Source organism: Emys orbicularis, chromosome 1, assembly GCF_028017835.1.
Source record: "Emys orbicularis isolate rEmyOrb1 chromosome 1, rEmyOrb1.hap1, whole genome shotgun sequence".
Classification (NCBI taxonomy): domain Eukaryota; kingdom Metazoa; phylum Chordata; order Testudines; family Emydidae; genus Emys; species Emys orbicularis.
In genome coordinates this window covers 29,923,458-29,941,939 of record NC_088683.1, presented here as the reverse complement: position 1 = coordinate 29,941,939, position 18,482 = coordinate 29,923,458, and the positions used below count along the sequence as shown (strand labels likewise).

Genomic DNA, 18,482 nt, shown 5'->3' with positions numbered 1-18,482 from the left:
TAAAATGTTTGCAGTGATAATGTCCTTAGTTAATAAACTTGATTGGTGCTTCAAAAGAAACATTTAATAAAATTGTGATAAGGGGAAACTTTGTGCTGTACCCATCCAGTTAATGCATTTTCTTTTTATCTATAGTATGCACACCGTTTAAAGGTCTGTAAGCCAATGATTAGACTAAACAACTTCTTATACTCTGACTCATCAGAAGTATCTGTGTCCAGGATGGCCTGGTGCTCTAGGTTATCCTGGGGGTTAAAATTAGAGGCTAGCTCAGTCTTTAGCACCCATTATTGGATAACTAATGTGATGCTGTTGTTTTTTTAAAAGTCTCCAGAGGCAATCCTGGCAATTAGAGGCCAGTAAGCCTAACTTCAATATCAGGCAAATTGGTTGAAACCACAGCAAAGAACAGAATTATCAGACGTATAGATGAACACAGCATCTTGTGGAAGAGTCAACATGGCTTTTCTAAAGGGAAATTATGCCTCACCAATCTATTAGAATTCGTTGAGGGGGTCAAAAAGTATATGGACATGGGTGATCCAGTGGATATAGTGTACTTTGATTTTCAGAAAGCCTTTGACAAGGTCCCCACACCCCTGGCTCTTAAGCAAAGTAAGCAGTCATGGTATAGGAGAGAAGGTCCTCTGATGTTTACAAGGTAGAAAACAAAGGGTAGGAATAGACAGTCAGTTTTCACAGTGGAGAGAGGTAAATAGCAGGGTTCCCCAAGGATCTGCAGTGGGACCAGTGCTGATGAACATATTCATAAATGATCCAGAAAAAGAGGCAAACAGTGAAGTGGCAAAGTTTGCAGATGATACAAAATTATTCAAGATAGTTAAGTCCAAAACTGACTGCAAAGAGTTAACAAAAGGAGTTCACAAAACTGGGTGACTGGGCAAGAAAATGGCAGATGAAATTCAGTGTTGATAAAGGCAAATTAATGCACATTGGAAAATATAATCCCAACTATACTTACAAAATGATGGGGTCTAAATTAGCTGTTGACTCCAAGATCTTTTTCTTGAGTGGTATCAAGTTAGTTCTCAGAAAACATCAGCTCAATGTGCAGCAGCAGTCAAAAAAGCTAACAAAACGTTAGGAACTATTAGGAAAGGGATAGATAATAAGACAGAAAATACCATAATGCCACTATATAAATCCATGGTATGACCACACCTTGAATACTGCGTGCAGTTCTGGTTGCCACTTCTCAGAAAAGATGCATTAGAATTGGAGACAATACGGAGAAGGGCAGCAAAAAAGATTAGGGGTATGGAACAGCTTCCATGTGAGGAGAGCTTAAAAAGCTGGGGCTGTTCATCTTGGGAAAGAGACAACTGAGGGGGATATGACACAGATGTGAATGGTGTAGAGAAAGTGAATAAGGAAATGTTATTTACCCCTTCACATAACACACAAACCAAGAGTCATCCAATGAAATTAATAGGCAGCCGGTTTAAAACAAACATAAGAAAGTAATTCTTTACACAATGCACAGTCAACCTGTGGAACTTGTTGCCAGGGGATGTTGTGAAGGCCAAAAGTATAACAGGGTTCAAAAAAGAATTAGATAAGATCATGTAGGACAGGTCCGTCAATAGCTATTAGCCAAAGCTGGTCAGATACGCAACCCCATACTCTGGCTGTCCCTACACCTCTGACTGCCGGAAGGTGGGAGTGGATGACAGGGTATGGATCACTCAATAAATTGCCCTGTTCTCTTCTGGAACCAGCCACTGTTGAAAGAGAGGGTACTGGGCTAGGTGGACTGTTGGTCTGACCCTGTATGGCCATTCTTATGTTCTTAGCCAAGCAAGCAGAAGCTGAGAAAGCAGCAGAGGTGACACTTGTACTTACTGGTGAAGATTTGGTCTACTACACAAATATCCCCTTCTATTCATATTTAGGAACAGCTCTTGAATTTCAAGGACAGTCTGTCTGTTTCCTCAGTGTGGAATAATGGCCCGAGAGCATCACCAGAGAATTTGCGTGCCATCTGGATATGTATTTGCTAAAAAAGTAGTTGATCACACCCTGTCTGACAAGAGCAATGCCTCAAAGAGGGTGGGGGATGGAGTGGAATAATGGAGATGTTTTCATTATGGCCTTTTAACAAGACCTGGGCTTAAAGCTCTGTGCCTCTTTAGCATGAATGTTATCTATCAGGATTGGTTTTCCTGGGAGGGCCTGAGCCGGAGGCAGGAAACTGGCAGGCAATAAGAGGGTGGATGTTGGATGGACAAAGAAGTGTGCGTCTTCACAACATGTCTGCTCATTTGCATGTCAGCCAGTAAAGTCAAAGCATTTTAGGATTAAAATAAATTTCTTTATCAAACTAAAATAAATCCAATCTTGCTCACCTCTTGCTATTGAATTGAGAATGTTAATTTGTTAATGCCATAAATATACTATTAAAAAAGTCAAATTATATAGCGCTCATTATTGATGAACTTATTCTAGAAAGGAAAAATTAAGCAAATTGTTTATTAATTCTTAAAATTGTATTAAAATACATTTTACGGGCTGCTAAACTCATTAGGGTTTGTAGTATATTTAAAGGGAGACTGTTAAAGTTGCCAGGTTCAAAATGTGACTTCTTTCCCTCTAATCCCCAAAATGCATATAACCTTTTGGGACTCTTCTAAGCAAGAGAATGTTTTATGGATATTTATTAATTAATGTTAATACTGCCAATAGCAAAGCACACAATCATGATGAACACTATACAGGAAAAAAAAGTGTGCGCCTATTATTGGAGGAATAAAATCTTTATATAAAAAGACTAATTTTAAATTTCAAGATTCCAAAGAGGAATTATAAATAGTGGGGAAAATGGATCGTAAAAAGGAAAAATACATACCTTGACCCATATAATTGGTTCTCAAAACTTCCATGCTTTGAAAAATGGCCGTTTATGTAAATACCTGATTGAACGAAATATTACATGTTTGCAAAGTATCTCATTTTTAGTCTGGTCCCAGGATATTATGTGACTTAATTCAGAAGTTCTTATATAACTGTGTCTAATTCATAATAAAATGTAGAAGTAAGTCAAACTGTAAATCCTGTGGTACAGAAAATACAACTTGAAGACTCTTTCTTTGGTTTTTCAGTGTTCCTGTTCCTGTAGTCAGTCTAGAGAAAATTCCTAACCTAGTGAAGGCAGATGGTGCCAATGTTAAAATGAATTCTACAACCACTACCACCATCACCTCCTCCTCAGCCTCTTCATCCACCATACCTGCTCCAACTTTGGTTAAATCTTCTTTGACATCTAAGTCAGTGCCACCATCACCAGAAAAGATTCTGAACGGCAAAGGAATTCTAGCTCCTTCAATAGACAAGAAACACCAAAACGGCACTAAAAGCAGTAACAAGCCTTACAAAAGACTTTCAGGTGAGTGATGTTGTAGTGCGCCTTTTGAGATAGTCCATCATTCTTCATTAATAATTTTTGTAGCTGAGGAGTAATATATTGTAATATGCTGTAGCTATGTTTTACTGTAAGATGCTGTTTTTAATATGAATAGTTAGCCTGCAAGCCCTTGCCATATGGATAAAATATTTCCTTTACAAAATACAAGTTCATTTTGGCTTAGAATTAATCTGGGAGGTTAACTTATTTGTCCTCAATTGGCCAGCAGATAAAGTGTAGACTATCTAGAGAATAAATGCAGTAAAATAAAAGGGCAACAGGCTCTCCCTTTTTAATTTATTTTTAGTCATATTGAACAAATTTGCTGCAGACCAGTGTAGTAATGATCAACTTACCAAGATTTAGTATTGTTCTCAAGTCACTCCAATTGAATACTTGAGATTTGAGGCATTAATGTATATCTTGTAGTTGAAGGCCCATGCTGCCAGATGGCTATAATTCATAAAGTTGTGTGTAAAAAAGCCAAAAATGTCTGAGAACTTAAATATTGGACAGTAACAGACTGTGAATCACAGTGATGATTGAACCTGGTGATATTCTAAACAGAAAAAGGTCTCTACCTTGCTTGTAGCTGTTTCCATCACTTCACACTGACTCAACAGACATTGTAGGCCTTCAGAGTGGGGTTATTGTGTGTGCTGGTTTTGTCGTTGTGTGAGTGATTGTGTTAATTTATGTGTGGGTTGTGTTGTTCTGGGAGAGGTGTGTGGATTTGAGTGGGTGGAAAATGGGTGTATGCTCTGGCAAGAGGCTGTGTGAGTTTGAGATAGTTGTGTGTGCTGGTTGTGTTGTGTGAGTGGTGTTGATTTGTGCAAGTGGCAGTTGGGCGCATGGGTGTGGCAGTTGGGCCACATAATCTATGCAGTCTCCCTCATTCAGCCAATGAAAATGTGCATGCAAATTAGCTATAGAGTAAGAGTGGTAATTGGTTGAGTTATTTCTGGTATCACAATGGTCTGGGACTCTTGACATGGCATAGATACATGCCTTCTCTAGTTGTACGCTGCACGGGTATAATTTGTAAAGTCAGAATGGCTGAGAACTTAAAAACTGGACAGTAACAGACTGCAAAACCCAGTGATGATTCACCCTGGTGATAATCTGAACAAAAGAAGCTCTCAGCCATGTTTCTAGCTGCTTCCATCGCTTTGCACTGACTCAATAGACGTTTTAGGCTTCAGAATGACTCACGGTGACATTTCTGGACTCTTATTATGTACATGTGGTTAGTTCAACTGAGAAACGTAACTTCTGCCACTTGCAAGATGTCCATTGGATGTGCCATCAGTAAGTGTCTTTCATGTTAAACATCATGCCTGTACTAATGAATGGGCTTTTCAGGGGTACTGTTATGTGGATCCAGTGTGTTAGTTGTGTAGCTGTGCAATGCAGTGGCTAATCTTACTCTCTGGAAACGGTTACAATTTTGCATTGTTATACCTTTAAAAGGGACAAAAACATAAGAGTATGTGCTCTGTACAACATTCTGTTTTTAATTTTGGTAAGAAGGCAGTATGATACAAACATCACCCTAATCTGATGGGACTTCACCCTATCACATTGTAAAATAATTTTAAAGCTTTTATTTTTTCTTAAATATCAGGAAATACTGCTAGGGTTACCATATCTATTAAATAAAAAAAGAGGACCCTCCACGGGCCCTGTCCCCGCCCATTTCCCCACCCCAGCCCCGCCCCAACTCCGCCCCTTCCCCGCCCTAACTCCGCCCCCTCCTCCCTCCCACTCCCAGCCACGGGGAAAGGGCTGCCCGAGCGCTACCGGCTTCACGGTTTGCCGGACAGCCCCCAGAACCTGCGCCCCCGGCTGGCGCGTGCCCAGCGCAGCTGGAGCCCGGGAGGGGAAGCGCCCAGCCGGGGGCGCAGGGTCTGGAGGCTGCCCGGCAAACCGTGAAGCCGGTAGCGCTTGGGCTTCGGGCAGCCCCCTTGCCTCCGGACCCTGTGCCCCCAGCCGGGCACTTCCCCTCCCGGGCTCCGGCGGCGCAGGGTCCGGAGGCATGGGGGCTGCCCGAAGCCGGTAGCGCTCAGGCAGCCCGGCTCTGTTTAAGAGCCGGGCTGCCCGAGCGCTACCGGCTTCGGGCAGCCCCCTTGCCTCCGGACCCCAGCCGCCGGAGCCCGGGAGGGGAAGTGCCCGGCCGGTGGCTGGGGTCCGGAGGCAAGGGGGCTGCCTGAAGCCCATAGCGCTCGGGCAGCTCGGCTCTTAAACAGAGCCGAAGAGTCGGGGAGGAGCAGAGCAGCCGCGGCTGGAGGCTCTGCTCCTCCCCTGACTCTTCGGCTCTGTTTAAGAGCCGGGCTGCCCGAGCGCTACCGGCTTCGGGCAGCCCCCGTGCCTCCGGACCCTGCGCCCCCAGCCGGGCACTTCCCCTCCCGGGCTCCGGCGGCGCAGGGTCCGGAGGTATGGGGGCTGCCCAAAGCCCGTAGCGCTCGGCTCTTAAACAGAGTCGGGGAGGAGCAGAGCCGCCGCGGCTGGAGGCTCTGTTCCTCCCCTGACTCTTCAGCTCTGTTTAAGAGCCAAGCTGCCCCAGCGCTACCGGCTTCGGGCAGCCCCCGTGCCTCCGGACCCTGCGCCGCTGGAGCCCGGGAGGGGAAGTGCCCGGCCAGCGGCTGGGGTCCGGAGGCAAGGGGGCTGCCTGAAGCCCATAGCGCTCGGGCGGCTCAGCTCTTAAACAGAGCCGAAGAGTCAGGGGAGGAGCAGAGCCGCCATTTTCCCGGACATGTTCGGCTTTTTGGCAATTCCCCCCGGACGGGGGTTTGAGTGCCGAAAAGCCGGACATGTCCGGGAAAAAGAGGACGTATGGTAACCCTAAATACTGCACAGATTTAGGGGAGAGACACTGATGCTAGGTAAATCGTGTCTCTCATTTCCTCTTCCGCAACAAGTGAAGAGGAATGAAGAGGGCTGCACATGTGCACATACACACACAGAGAGCAAAACTGGGGTCTGGTTTCTCTTAATGGGGAGGAGGAGGTAGGATTTGGGGAAGCTGCACAAGCTGTGGTCATGACCTGCACAGCCTTGGATCTGTGGTTATGAAGGCAGAATGTGGGCCTGTTGATCTGTCACTTTGCAGATCCACCAATGGAGCAAGAGGATAAGCATCATGGAAGAAACTGTAGCTCAAGGATGCAGTAGCAATTACAAAGTGCCCACTGCTTTACAGCCGGGGGGGGAGGATTTTTCCCCAGAGCTGAGCCAAGCCAGTTGCAGGACTCTGGGCAGAGAATTTGCTGCCAAAAGCAGAATACATTTTTGTTCTGAATGAAGGAAAACAAAATGTCTGAGTTAGATTTTCCAGCAAAAGTAACTGAATCAGGTTTACTGCATCAGAAGCTGCACAGGGCCTATTCATCCATTGGCAGCATGCTGAGATTTGGGCAGGAAATTTCTTGTGTGAATTGAAAGTCTAATTTTGCTATTGGCAGTGCTATCCAGATTAGGCTGTGCGCTTGATAGAAAGTTAATTGATTCTGTTTCCCAAATGCGTGTTGTGACACCACTGATTAGTTATACAATAACTTATAAAGATGAATGCTATTATTTGTAATTGAGTTTAAAGTATAACCCAGGTTTTTGTAGACTGAATATCGGTTTATTTTTTTTATTTTTCTCACATTTGGCAGTTAGTATTATGGTTCTGTTAGAATGGCTTGACTCCAAAACAGTGCAAGGTGTGTTTTCTAAGGGGGGGGGGGAGGATATGGAACAGTGCCATTGCGCTAAAGCATTTAGTGTGGTGTCTTCTTTCTTAATTAGTTAAATGTGGCACACAGGAAAACTTTTGTCCTAAGATTTTGCAGTTGACCATACCAGAATTCAACAGAGCTGAAAGTATTTAGCATAAATGACTCATTTATCTTTTTTAACCTAACGTTTCATTTACTAGGATCTAATTTATGATTCCAGTGAACAAATGCAGGGAATTGTGTTCTACCAGAAAACAGTTTAAGATACCAATGGAAAGAATGGTTTAAGAAAACATGAAAATTTTGAGCAGCTTAAGTTCAAAATTCAGCTTAGATCTCTCTTCCCTGGACAATGGGAGCTTGTCTTCACTGCATTGTTCATTCCAGCTGTAACTCAGGTTTTGCCCCTAAGTAGACAACAGGACAGACACACGTATCTCTAGCTCAAGTTAAGTGGTGCTTTAAGCTCGAGCTAGCTGGCCTGTAAGGGGGCTGGATTGAAGCTCAGGTGCTGCTGATGCTCAAGCAAGTAATGCAGTGGGGATGCAGCAGCTCACAACTCATCTGCTAATCTGATCACTCTGTGTTGCTCGAGTGGTGTTTTGCAGTGTGGTTGCTCTCACTCCACTTTCACTTGACCTAGGCTAGCTCCAGTGGAGTAACTCGAGTGCGCTAATTCAAGCTAACTCTTGCAGTGAAGACGAGCACTAGCTGATGGGCCCAGTCTTCAAGCTACCAGCCTTGCTCCACAGACGACTGTAGGTGTTGTATATGCTGAGGTTGTATTTATAAATATTTACTGTATATGCAACAGTCATTAGAGTGAATAATTATTCTGAAGAGGTCATCACAGTATGGGGCCTTCTTTCATATTGCTTAACTAGGGCTATAGTAGTGCTAGGGCAGGTCCACACTGGCACTGACTCAGCAAATGTTGCCAGTTCACCATATCTGCCAATATATTAAAATTTGCTTGGGGGAAATCTCCAAATAGGCTAGGACTCTGTCGTAGTACCTTGTGGTCATTCTGGTGAATGTTAAGCTATTTTTTCACATGAATATCTTGATTGCCAGGGCCACAAAACTGATAGGTTTTTTTCAGGTTGTTCTTTAAAGATCTATTCCGTTACCAGACCTAGAATCCACTAAATCCTGCCTTCTCTGCCCCACTTATTGATGCAGCACCATGATACCGTTTGTGATTGTTCATCACAATGATGCAAGTAAAGTACGTTGTAAGAACGTGTAAATGTTTTATACAGGTTGTCCATCAACACGGTTGGTTTCTGACCATTATTATACACAATTTGGCACAGGCTGAGCTAAAGATCTGAGGGTTAGTAAATGATTCTTTGGAATATACCCAGGACTTAATATACTTGTTTTACACACTAAGTGGGCAGGGGAATTTTTAGGGTCATCTCAGTCTCTTGCTGCAGAAGTGGAGCCAACTGCTTGTGGTTTTCAGTCCTGGCAATGGGCTTAAACTGATTTACATCAGTTTTACTTCCTTCTCAGAGCCCTGCCCTCTCTCTTTACACTACATCCTTGAGTGAGGCTGAAGCTCTTTCTGTGGCTGAAGGCTGGTTCTTGTTGGGGGTGATCAGGGATGCTGCCCTCCTCCCTGTGGCAAAGTTTGAGCAGGGAGAGAGGTAGCCAGCCTGGAGAGCTGCGAGAGGCAGTCTCGGGGATCAATGTCCCCTAGTGGCAAACTGGAAGAACTGAATCTGGAAAAAATAACTTTTTTCAGTTCCAAATCCCATTTATGGAGAAAGCTAAAGAACTGGAAGCCCCATCTAAATAGGACTGTCTGCTAATTTGCAAGCTGTGGCTATGGGTTGTAGAGTTTACTCCCTCCTCTTCATTCTGCCGAGACTATAATGATGTTGCTCTAAGCCACCCACTGCAGCTGCTCCAGAGAAATGCTTGCACTCTCCCATTTTGGAGGATCAGTGTGTCAACCCTGCAGCATGCCTGGGCTATGCCAGTGCAGATCTGTGACAGTCCAAGGTAACATTTACAACTGGCACTCTGACCTGACATAATGGATACTGTTCCTCCCTGGGAATCCAAGAGATCTGTTTTTATCATTGCTTAGCAAGAAGGTGGTGATCTTTCCTCTTCACCATGGAGCAAGTACATGGCTACTCTTGGAAAGATTGCTCAACTAGAAGAAAATGTGGTTTACCTGCTTACTTAGCAGTGTGCCTTGCACGGAGTATATTATGTCATTGCTCTGTAGGTCATACAGGCTTCCAGTTTTTCTGGCTGCAAATCAGGATGTTGGCTTACATCTCTAAAGCCCTGCATAGTTTTGGACCTGGCTGTCTTAGGAACTGCCTTTTTCCGCATACTCCATCCTAGTAGTTTTTGACCAGTCAGGATTTTTTCACAGTTCCCAGTTTTGTGTGTTCCTGAGGCTGGAGGGCTAATGTTTTTAGTGGAGCACTCTTGGTTGTTGAATTTGCTTCCATGTTGGTCCTACAGTTTGAGCGTATTGGTGTTCAGGGCATATAGCAAGGCTTGTCCATTCACTCCAGCTTTCTCTTGTGGTTCTTTTTAGTAACAATCTTGTCAGTATAGTTTGTTTTATTTTGGGGGGGCAAAGGAGGAGATTAGGTAAATGAGCCTAGAACAACACATTATATACATTTAACAGCATAACTTAAATAATTGATTCATACAATTGGCCTGTGAACATGCATTTGGATGTATTAAATATTTCTGTAGTTTCATCTTATTTACTGTACAAGCCCTTTAGTGTCGGCTATGCGTCAAGGGCCACAGCAGCGTCTACTACTCAGGACAGATTTCATTTCCATTGTAGTTTTCCAATAGTCATGGCGCTGACCACCATTTCAGGGGTGTGCACCTGCTCTGGAATGCCTTGTTATCCCCTCTTTCTGCCATGTCCCAAAGATGTTTGTGCATGTTGTTTAATTAGCTGGTGGCAACAGCTGATTTCCTTTGTTTTCTTTCTCAGCTCTTCCCTGGAGGGGGGTGTGAAAGGGCTTGAGGGGTACCCCACAGGAAGGAATTCCCAAGTGTGCCTTCCTGGGTTCTCAAAGGGGTTTTTGCACTTGGTGGTGGCAGCATCTACCCATCCAAGGTTAGAGAAAAGCTGTAACCTTGGGAATTTAATACAAGCCTGGAGTGGCCAGTATTATTTTTTAGAATCCTCGCAGGCCCCCACCTTCTGCACTCAAAGTGCCAGAGTGGGGAATCAGATATATGCATAGCTATTTGTATTCCTGTCAAGGCTATCAAAACAGTGGGGAGGGAGGTATAAACTAAGTACGTGTTCATGTTTCTGCTACAGTGCTATAGTATAAAACTAAAACCTATGTTGTACATACATTGTGGGTGAGACATACAAAATTAAAAATGGTAGTAAAATATGTAAATCAGGTACAGTTAGCATTAAATATACTAAAACGAATATCTCAATGGATGTTTACTATTGCTAATAATATTTAGAACTCAGTAAGTTCTTTCTCTTTTCAAAAGGCATTGCAAACTTTAAGTAAGCTTCTCAATGCCCCTGTGAAATAGGAAAATAAGAATTATTATACCCATTTTTACAACTGGTGAAAAGGGGACAGATTTAGGCCAAAACTTTCAAATGTAGCTGGTAATTTTGACTGATTCAAATTTTTAGTGTAAAGCTTGAGATATCTATGGCCTGGTTCTTCAGAGGTTCTGCTCACCTGCTACTCCCAGTTGAAGTAACTGGGAGCTGCGGCAAACAGTCAGTAGGTGTCTTAAGCTGGGCACCCAAAGATTTGAGACACCCAAAATCAATGGCCATATATGGAAAATTTTGGCCTTACTGGCCACAGTGGTAGTCATACAGTAAAACCTCAGAGTTACCAACTGACCAGTCAACCACACACCTCATTTGGAACCGGAAATACACAATCAGGCGGAAGCAGAGACGGGAAAAAAAAAAGGCATACATAGTACAATACTGCGTTAAATGTAAACTACTACAAAAATAAAGGGAAAGCAGCATTTTTCTTCTGCATAATAAAGTTTCAAAGCTGTATTAAGTCAATGTTCAGTTGTAAACTTTTGAAAGAATAACCATAACATTTTGTTCAGAGTTATGAACATTTCAGAGTTATGAACAACATCCATTCCCAAGGTGTTCATAACTCTGAGGTTCTACTGTAGTTGAAATTTAACTCAAATACTTGGCTTCGTCTGGTACTTGGACGCTTCTATCAAGCCCCATTCTTTAGCCCATATCTCTGAATGCAATAATGACACAGGCCTGGTCTACACTGGTGGGGAGTGGGGGGGTCGACCTAAGATACGCAACTTCAGCTACGAGAATAGCGTAGCTGAAGTCGATGTATCTTAGGTCGACTTACCTCGCGTCCTCATGGCGCGAGGTCGACTGCCGTCGCTCCCCTGTCGACTCCGCTTCCGCCTCTCGCCACAGTGGAGTACAGGAGTCGATGGCAGAGCGATCGGGGATCGATTTATCGTGTCTAGTGTAGACACAATAAATCGATCCCCGACAGTTCGATCACTACCCGCCGATCCGGCGGGTCGTGTAGACGTACCACAACCTCCTTAATTACTACTCCCAAAAGACTTTTTGTCAAGTGAAGTGTTCCCTAGTGTAATAGCAAGTTCTCTGAATTCTGTAAGTGAAATCCTGCTTTTACTGATGGGCGCCATGTGCAGGGAAAGGAGAGAACAGAATTGTCTCAGCCATGCATGTGGTACAAGAGATGCTTTGCTGGTATAGGTCAGGATGGTTCAAATTGGGCTTGGGTGAATAACCAGGGACAGCTTACTGCAGCCCCTTAAAAAATATGTATTTTCTAGGAAGTAGTCTTAATTGACACATCCATTTAAAAACATGTATTTTTGAGACAATCTTTTCTTTTCTTTTTTTTCCCAAACAGAAAGAGAATTTGACCCAAATAAACACTGTGGAGTACTGGATCCTGAAACAAAGAAACCTTGCACAAGATCACTCACCTGCAAGGTACTTTTCTCAGAAGATAAAATATCAGATGCTTTGTTGTAGTTTAAAATCCCACCACGGTAATTTGAGAGGTCATGCCTGCTCCTGTCTTACAGACAATGGGTATGGTATTCAGACACTATCCACAGGTAATTCTTGCTAAAGTAATTCTATTCTGTTTCTTTGATGAATCAGAGCATCTACATCATTCCACTGACATTTTTGACAAAGAAGGTTTTCCTTATCATTTGTGATGCAAAGGGCATTACAATTTATTTACATGCACTCAATAGCATTGCTTTAAACACTGATTTTTGGTTAATATATGCAGCCGCACTGTTACACAGTCTCCTTGTAGTAAAGATGAAATTCATTTTCTTATAAATAATTTGAGATCTGCTTATATGGCTAAAAGACTCACATTACTGAAACAACAGTGTAAGACACACATATATCTACTGCTGTTGGTCTGTAGAGGGGAACAGGGCAATGTGCTTGAATATCTACCCTTATTTATATTTATACATTTGCCAGTCCAACCAAATCTAATTATTTATTGTAGATTAAGGGCTGCAATTACAATGCTCTAGATAGAATATTAGTAATACTGTTGGGATACTATTTGTCTTGGAAATGGTAAATGGATCGTTTCCATTATGAAAATTGTCCCTAAAGATAATTTTAAGATAAATTGGACACATCCTGAGAATAATTTTTTGAATGTATCCAGGGCTATGTGGAATAGCAACTTTTTATTGCCATGACTAAATCTAAAGTTGTTTTAAGTGGAGTTTTTTTCTTAGAATTGTGTTTCAGAAATTTAGAGCATTCACAAACATTTTATACACAAATTCTTTTTAACCACCCTATTTTTAGACTCATTCACTTAACCATCGACGAGCAGTTCCAGGTCGCAAAAAACAGTTTGACATCCTTCTAGCTGAACACAAAGCTCGATCCAGGGAAAAAGAAGTTGCAAAAGACAAGGAGCATCCACAGTCTATAAGGGAAACCCATCCGAGCCATCCCACACCAGCACAGGATTCTTTGCCAGGATCTTCACTGAACTCTGGGCAAGAACCTAAAGTAACATTTCCTGCAAAATCTAGACCACCCAATTCTGTACTTGCTAGGTGAGCAGCCTTCTCAAATGCATGAATGCGATATTCTGAAACTTCTATGGCAAATGTCCCTCTATGTCTTGTGTACAGATAAAGTTATATTTGTGTCATATTTATATGGAGTATTCCATAATAAACTATTAATATAGGGTTCTTCTCAGGAGCTGGAAATAGATAACACGAATAGCAGTACTTAAATCACTGTATAATAGTCAGGGCTCTGATTGGGATGGGGGAGAGTGGTTATTCCATAAGCTCTGCTGTCAGTCGCAGAGTAGCTGAATGTTTCAGCTAAAATGGTCAGTAGAAGTTAGCAAAGTTAATATTCAAAATATATGAATAGGTTTTAGAGTCATTTCATTTAAGTGAATCAGGGCAATTCATGCCTCTCGGTTAAGTTTGTGAAGGAAGGTGCCACTTAATAATTCCCGTTCACTTTAATGGGACTACTTGTACAGGAAGGTGCACTTCAGTGATCAGCAGCTGGCCCTTAGCACTGTTCTTTCAGGCTATCTGTCTGTAGCTCATCATTTCTTATTCAGGTTTTCTTTGCAACCACAAGGGCTAACAACACTTCTTAGAACGGAAGCCCAACTTCTAAAGAAACTGATGAAACCCCTCCACAGAAGTTCTGGCATAGTATACTGTGTCAGCTGAACCCCAGTAATGATCTGGTAAACGCCCCATGTGGTCTAGTTTCTAGCATATAGCTCAGCAGGCCAAGTGACAGTCACTTGTATAGCTTTTGAACTGGAGCACCAGTTTTGGATAGGGTTGATGGGGTCAGTCAAGTCAGATTGATCCATGCTTCTTTTATTATTTCATAATTCACTTCTTCTGAGAGGTCCCAGTTGGGATTGGGCCCCTAGTGTGCTTGGTATTGTACAAACACATACAAAGATACTGTCTTTGCCTCAAAGAGCATATCTAAAATAACCAAGTGACATAGAAAGGGTGCAGGAAGAGAGGTACAAACAAGGATATGCAGTTTTTATATGCATATCTGCACTTGCCACTTTAGAAATTATTCTGAATAAAGTAATTGCCAGGTGCTCCTGTCAGCTCCTCAAGCCATCAATAATTAGCTAATTCAGTTCAGGGCAAGGAGCACGGAAGAATGTGTGTAGATGTTTGGGTGAGACTGACAAACTGGCAGATGAGGCTGGCATCACTGGTGGAGAGGGGAGACTACAAAGAGATGGGCAGAGAGGCAGGGAATGGCAAAGTTGTGAAGAGACTTAAAGGTTTGCACTTACTGTGGTGAAAGCCAGTGGAGGGTTTCAAAGAGAAGGGTGAAGCGGTCAGAACAACAGGCAAGGAAGATGAGCTTACCAGTTACACTTTGTAATTCTACCCATTAAGTACTCATTTCTGCTGCAGTGCCTGCGTTTACCATCATAGTGACTATTAGCCTCCCTCGATCTCGGTACAGTAACGTGTATAACTGGTTTGAGATTGTAAACCTCAGTGCAGTTAGAGGTATAAGCAACTCTGCAATTTCCACAAAACAGAGGCAGATTGGCTACAACTAGTGACATTTTAGGGGGGCTGCATCCTATTACGTTAAGATTCTCATCAACTCCAAGGTAATTTTAGAGAAAAACCTGTTAGGCACTGAAAACATGCCTATATTAGCAGCAGCATGTTTTTATTGTAAGCACTCAACAAATGTACTAGAATGGTTGTTTCTCTAAAGCAGGGAGAGGGATAGCTCAGTGGTTTGAGCATTGGCCTGCTAAACTCAGGGCTGCGAGTTCAATCCTTGAGGGGGCCATTTAGGGATCTGGGGCAAAAATCCATCCGGGGATTGGTCCTGCTTTGAACAGGGGGTTGGACTAGATGGCCTCCTGAGATCCCTTCCAACCCTGATAGTCTATGAAATCTACATTTGGACTCTAGATTGTTGCACATGTGACTTCTCAGAATCAGAGAGTACAAAACTGAGGGAGAAACAATTTAGCAGTAAATTCACTTGACTAGAGAAGTGACAAAATCAGGCTACCAGTTACAGACCATTTGTTTCCCTCTACCTTCAGACTAGCACACATGCACACTTGGCCACATAGGGTGCAAGTCTTCACTGACTATAACTGAATTCCCCCAATAATTGTTTCTAGGCTGCTTTTGAAGCATATACATTTGTTGCTAAAGAAGGCACTGTCGTGCACTGGGGGCAGGGATTGTTTTGGGGGTGGGCGGGGAGTGTCTAGCACAAAGCCTGCACTATTCTGGATGGTCCCGCTTTGACTTTTTTATAGGGTTTTAGAGAAAGGCCAGATAAAGTTGTCTGCTGGGAAAATCCTACAATATAGAGCTATCTGGGTTAATTAACTAGCTGGAAATAAACTAAGCCAGGCATTTTATTACATTTACTAAGCTAGTTGACCACCTTCTGGTAGGAATTTCATAGCAAATAATATTACAGAACTGGACACCTCGTTTTTTGGCAAGTAACAGAGTAATGGTTCGATGTGTCAGCCTTTCAGTTTCTTTCCCATTTATTTTTTGTTTTTATTCAAATATACTTTCTTTGCCTTTCATACCTCTTAAACTGACCCTCCTGTGAGCCCCAAATGTAACTTCATCCAGCACAAATTTAATCGTGAAAGGCTGAACTGTGAAAGTGATGTAATTTTTAAAAAATCTTCTTAATGACCCCACATCATTTTTGTGCTGCTTACACTGTCATTTCTTGTGCCATTTACTTTGGAGCTTGAACAGATGTTGTGCCATACAATGCGGTTTTAGCAAGCTGGTTATGGAGCTTCTTCAAAACATTGAGACTGTAAATCTTTTTACTCCTCTTAGATCATCATCTGCAAATAGTGTAAACAGCAACAGTTCTTCAAACCACAGTGGCTATGTACCAGAACTGCCACTACCTTCCATGGGAGGAGATTTAGCTAGTAGACTGTCCAGTGATGAAGGAGAAGTGGATGGAGCTGAAGAATCCGAGAAATTAGACTGTCATTTTTCTGGACACCACCCGAGGCCTCTTGGGGTATGTCTGTCTTTTTACAGCATTGTTGCTGTTGTTGTTTATACTATGCCATTGGTGTGTATGGCATTCTACAGACATGTAAGAAATAAGGACTCTGCATTCTAAAGCTTTCAGTCTAAATAAGACAAATACATCTGATTCTGATAGAAGACAATGATGGGTAGGGGAGGAGGGGAGAAACAGGTTAGTGCACCTGACATTAATAGTACAAGGTTATGGGCACAATAAAAGGTCAGCTGTAGAAAAAAAAAAGTTTTAGGGCTAGATTTCCCTCTCACTGACATCAGTATAAACCAAAAGTAATTCTGATATAATGAATAGTTACATTTGTGTAAAACTGGCATGAGAGACAATTAGCCTTTATATCTTAGGAAGAGCTAACATCTTAGGTTAAATGACAACATCTAAATGTCCTTGAAAATCTTATAGCAACAAAAAAGCTACCAAGTGATTAAACTGCTTTATATTCTTGAGTATGTGTAGTCCACCTTGGAGCAATAACACTTCAGGAGTGCTATTTTCATATGAATGCACTTGTGCATTGATCTCATTGCCTTATTCATCTAAAAATTGAGTGTCCTCTCCTGAGTAAGGCTTAATCCATCTGCTCTGGAAGCACTCTGGCTCAAGTGTGTGCCGGTCTGGCTGCTCCTGTTGTCTTTCTCCTCTGCTAGTTTTAAGTTTTATTGTTACTCATAAGTGCAGCCATATGGCACCAGAACTTAAGAGTGTATTTGTTTATCTAGTACAATGAAAGCAGTAATCAGATAATTCTTGAACTCCTGAGCAGACAGCTCTCATAAAAATCAAGCTAAGGAAATTAATGACAACTAGAAGTTTTCATCAATTTATTTTCTATACAATTTGTGCAATTAAGAGACTCTGCTTCTATATCACACCACAGTAATACACTGAAACAGTATGACGACTGCAACGTAGTCTAGTCCTCAGACTTAAATGTACATAATTCCCATTGAAGAAATGGAGAATTTTACCTGTGTTGTTACTCCTGGACTAGGCACATAGATGCCCCAAAATTAACATATGTTTACACTGATTTTCAAATTAAATTTAAATATCGCTCCATCTATATGTTTATTTTCCCCATGTTTTAAAGGATAGCCAGCATTAGAATTTATCCTACTGTAATTATCATGTCCAGAAACTACAACGGCTTGTTTGGTGCATCCTACTATGTGTCTGTCAATTATACAAAGTTGCAGGTGGCACTTTCTCAGACGGATCGCATAGATGTGATTTCAGAGTCACTGAACAGTAAAGAAAAGCTAAAATTCTTTTAAAATTAAAAAAAAATCTACATAATTAGTTGTCCTATAAACAAGCTATGTAATGTAGCATAAACTCTCCAAAATGTGTATTAATTTTGGATGGTCTCCTAACCCAAAGGCAAAGTGAAGTGGAGCTACTCATAAGTGAAGATGGTATCCCTAACTTGTGAAAAAATTTCTCCTATCTCCATCCAGCATGTGCTTCCCTTGCTCACAATCATTGTATTTGAACTTATGCTAAGGAATTCATGTTAAATTATACCCGTTGTCTGGGTACTGGCACTCGAATACTGCAGTTGATGGGTGTTTATATAGGAGCCCAGATGGGTAGATAGTATGTCTCATTTCATTGAGTACTATCCTTTTCATGTTGCACGAAGCAACACATAAGACAACTATAGGAAAGCTCTTGTCACCAGTAGAATTGTACAATAAAGAAATCTCCATAAAACATTGGGTATCTGTCTGTCTAGTATTCTCTGCAGCGTCACCAGCAGACCCATGTTGGATTGTTTTCAAAGCCTTTTTGTAGAGGATTGGTGTGGACTTGGATGCAGTGAAAGAAGTATGAAAGAACCACTAGATACAGAATGCATTGTTACCAAACAGCTGCCCCACTGAGTGTCAAAGGAACAGCGTTCATGAGTGTGAAGAGACAGTGACTCTGTAATAATGAATGTTGGCTTGGTTAATTGGTTGTATAGTGTATGGATATATTGGTTTAGCTCAACCTAGGAATAAATCTGTTGGGTTTGTCTGACTAGGAAAACAGGCAGAAAGAAAAGACTGGCTCAATATAAGCCATTGCTCAGGAAATACTTGTTGTTAAGAGATAGTGGCAGAACCATCAGCTCTGAAAACTCCGGCTCAATCTCCTGCAGAACCTACAGGACTGGTTTTGATCAGAAGGCTCAAGGACCACAATGTGACGGGTTCTCCCCTCTTCCGCC

The 18,482-nt window shown here is 42.2% G+C and overlaps 1 protein-coding gene across 1 annotated transcript in view; it reads left to right on the top strand.

The window, feature by feature from the left end:
- ATXN7L1 (ataxin 7 like 1) overlaps positions 1-18,482 on the top strand; it is a 128,864-nt gene that overhangs the window by 90,551 nt on the left and 19,831 nt on the right. The window contains exons 3-6 of the mRNA XM_065397602.1: positions 3,120-3,403; positions 12,060-12,142; positions 12,998-13,254; positions 16,051-16,243. Coding sequence (XP_065253674.1) covers positions 3,120-3,403; positions 12,060-12,142; positions 12,998-13,254; positions 16,051-16,243 — 817 coding nt within the window. The remainder of the gene's footprint in view (positions 1-3,119; positions 3,404-12,059; positions 12,143-12,997; positions 13,255-16,050; positions 16,244-18,482) is intronic.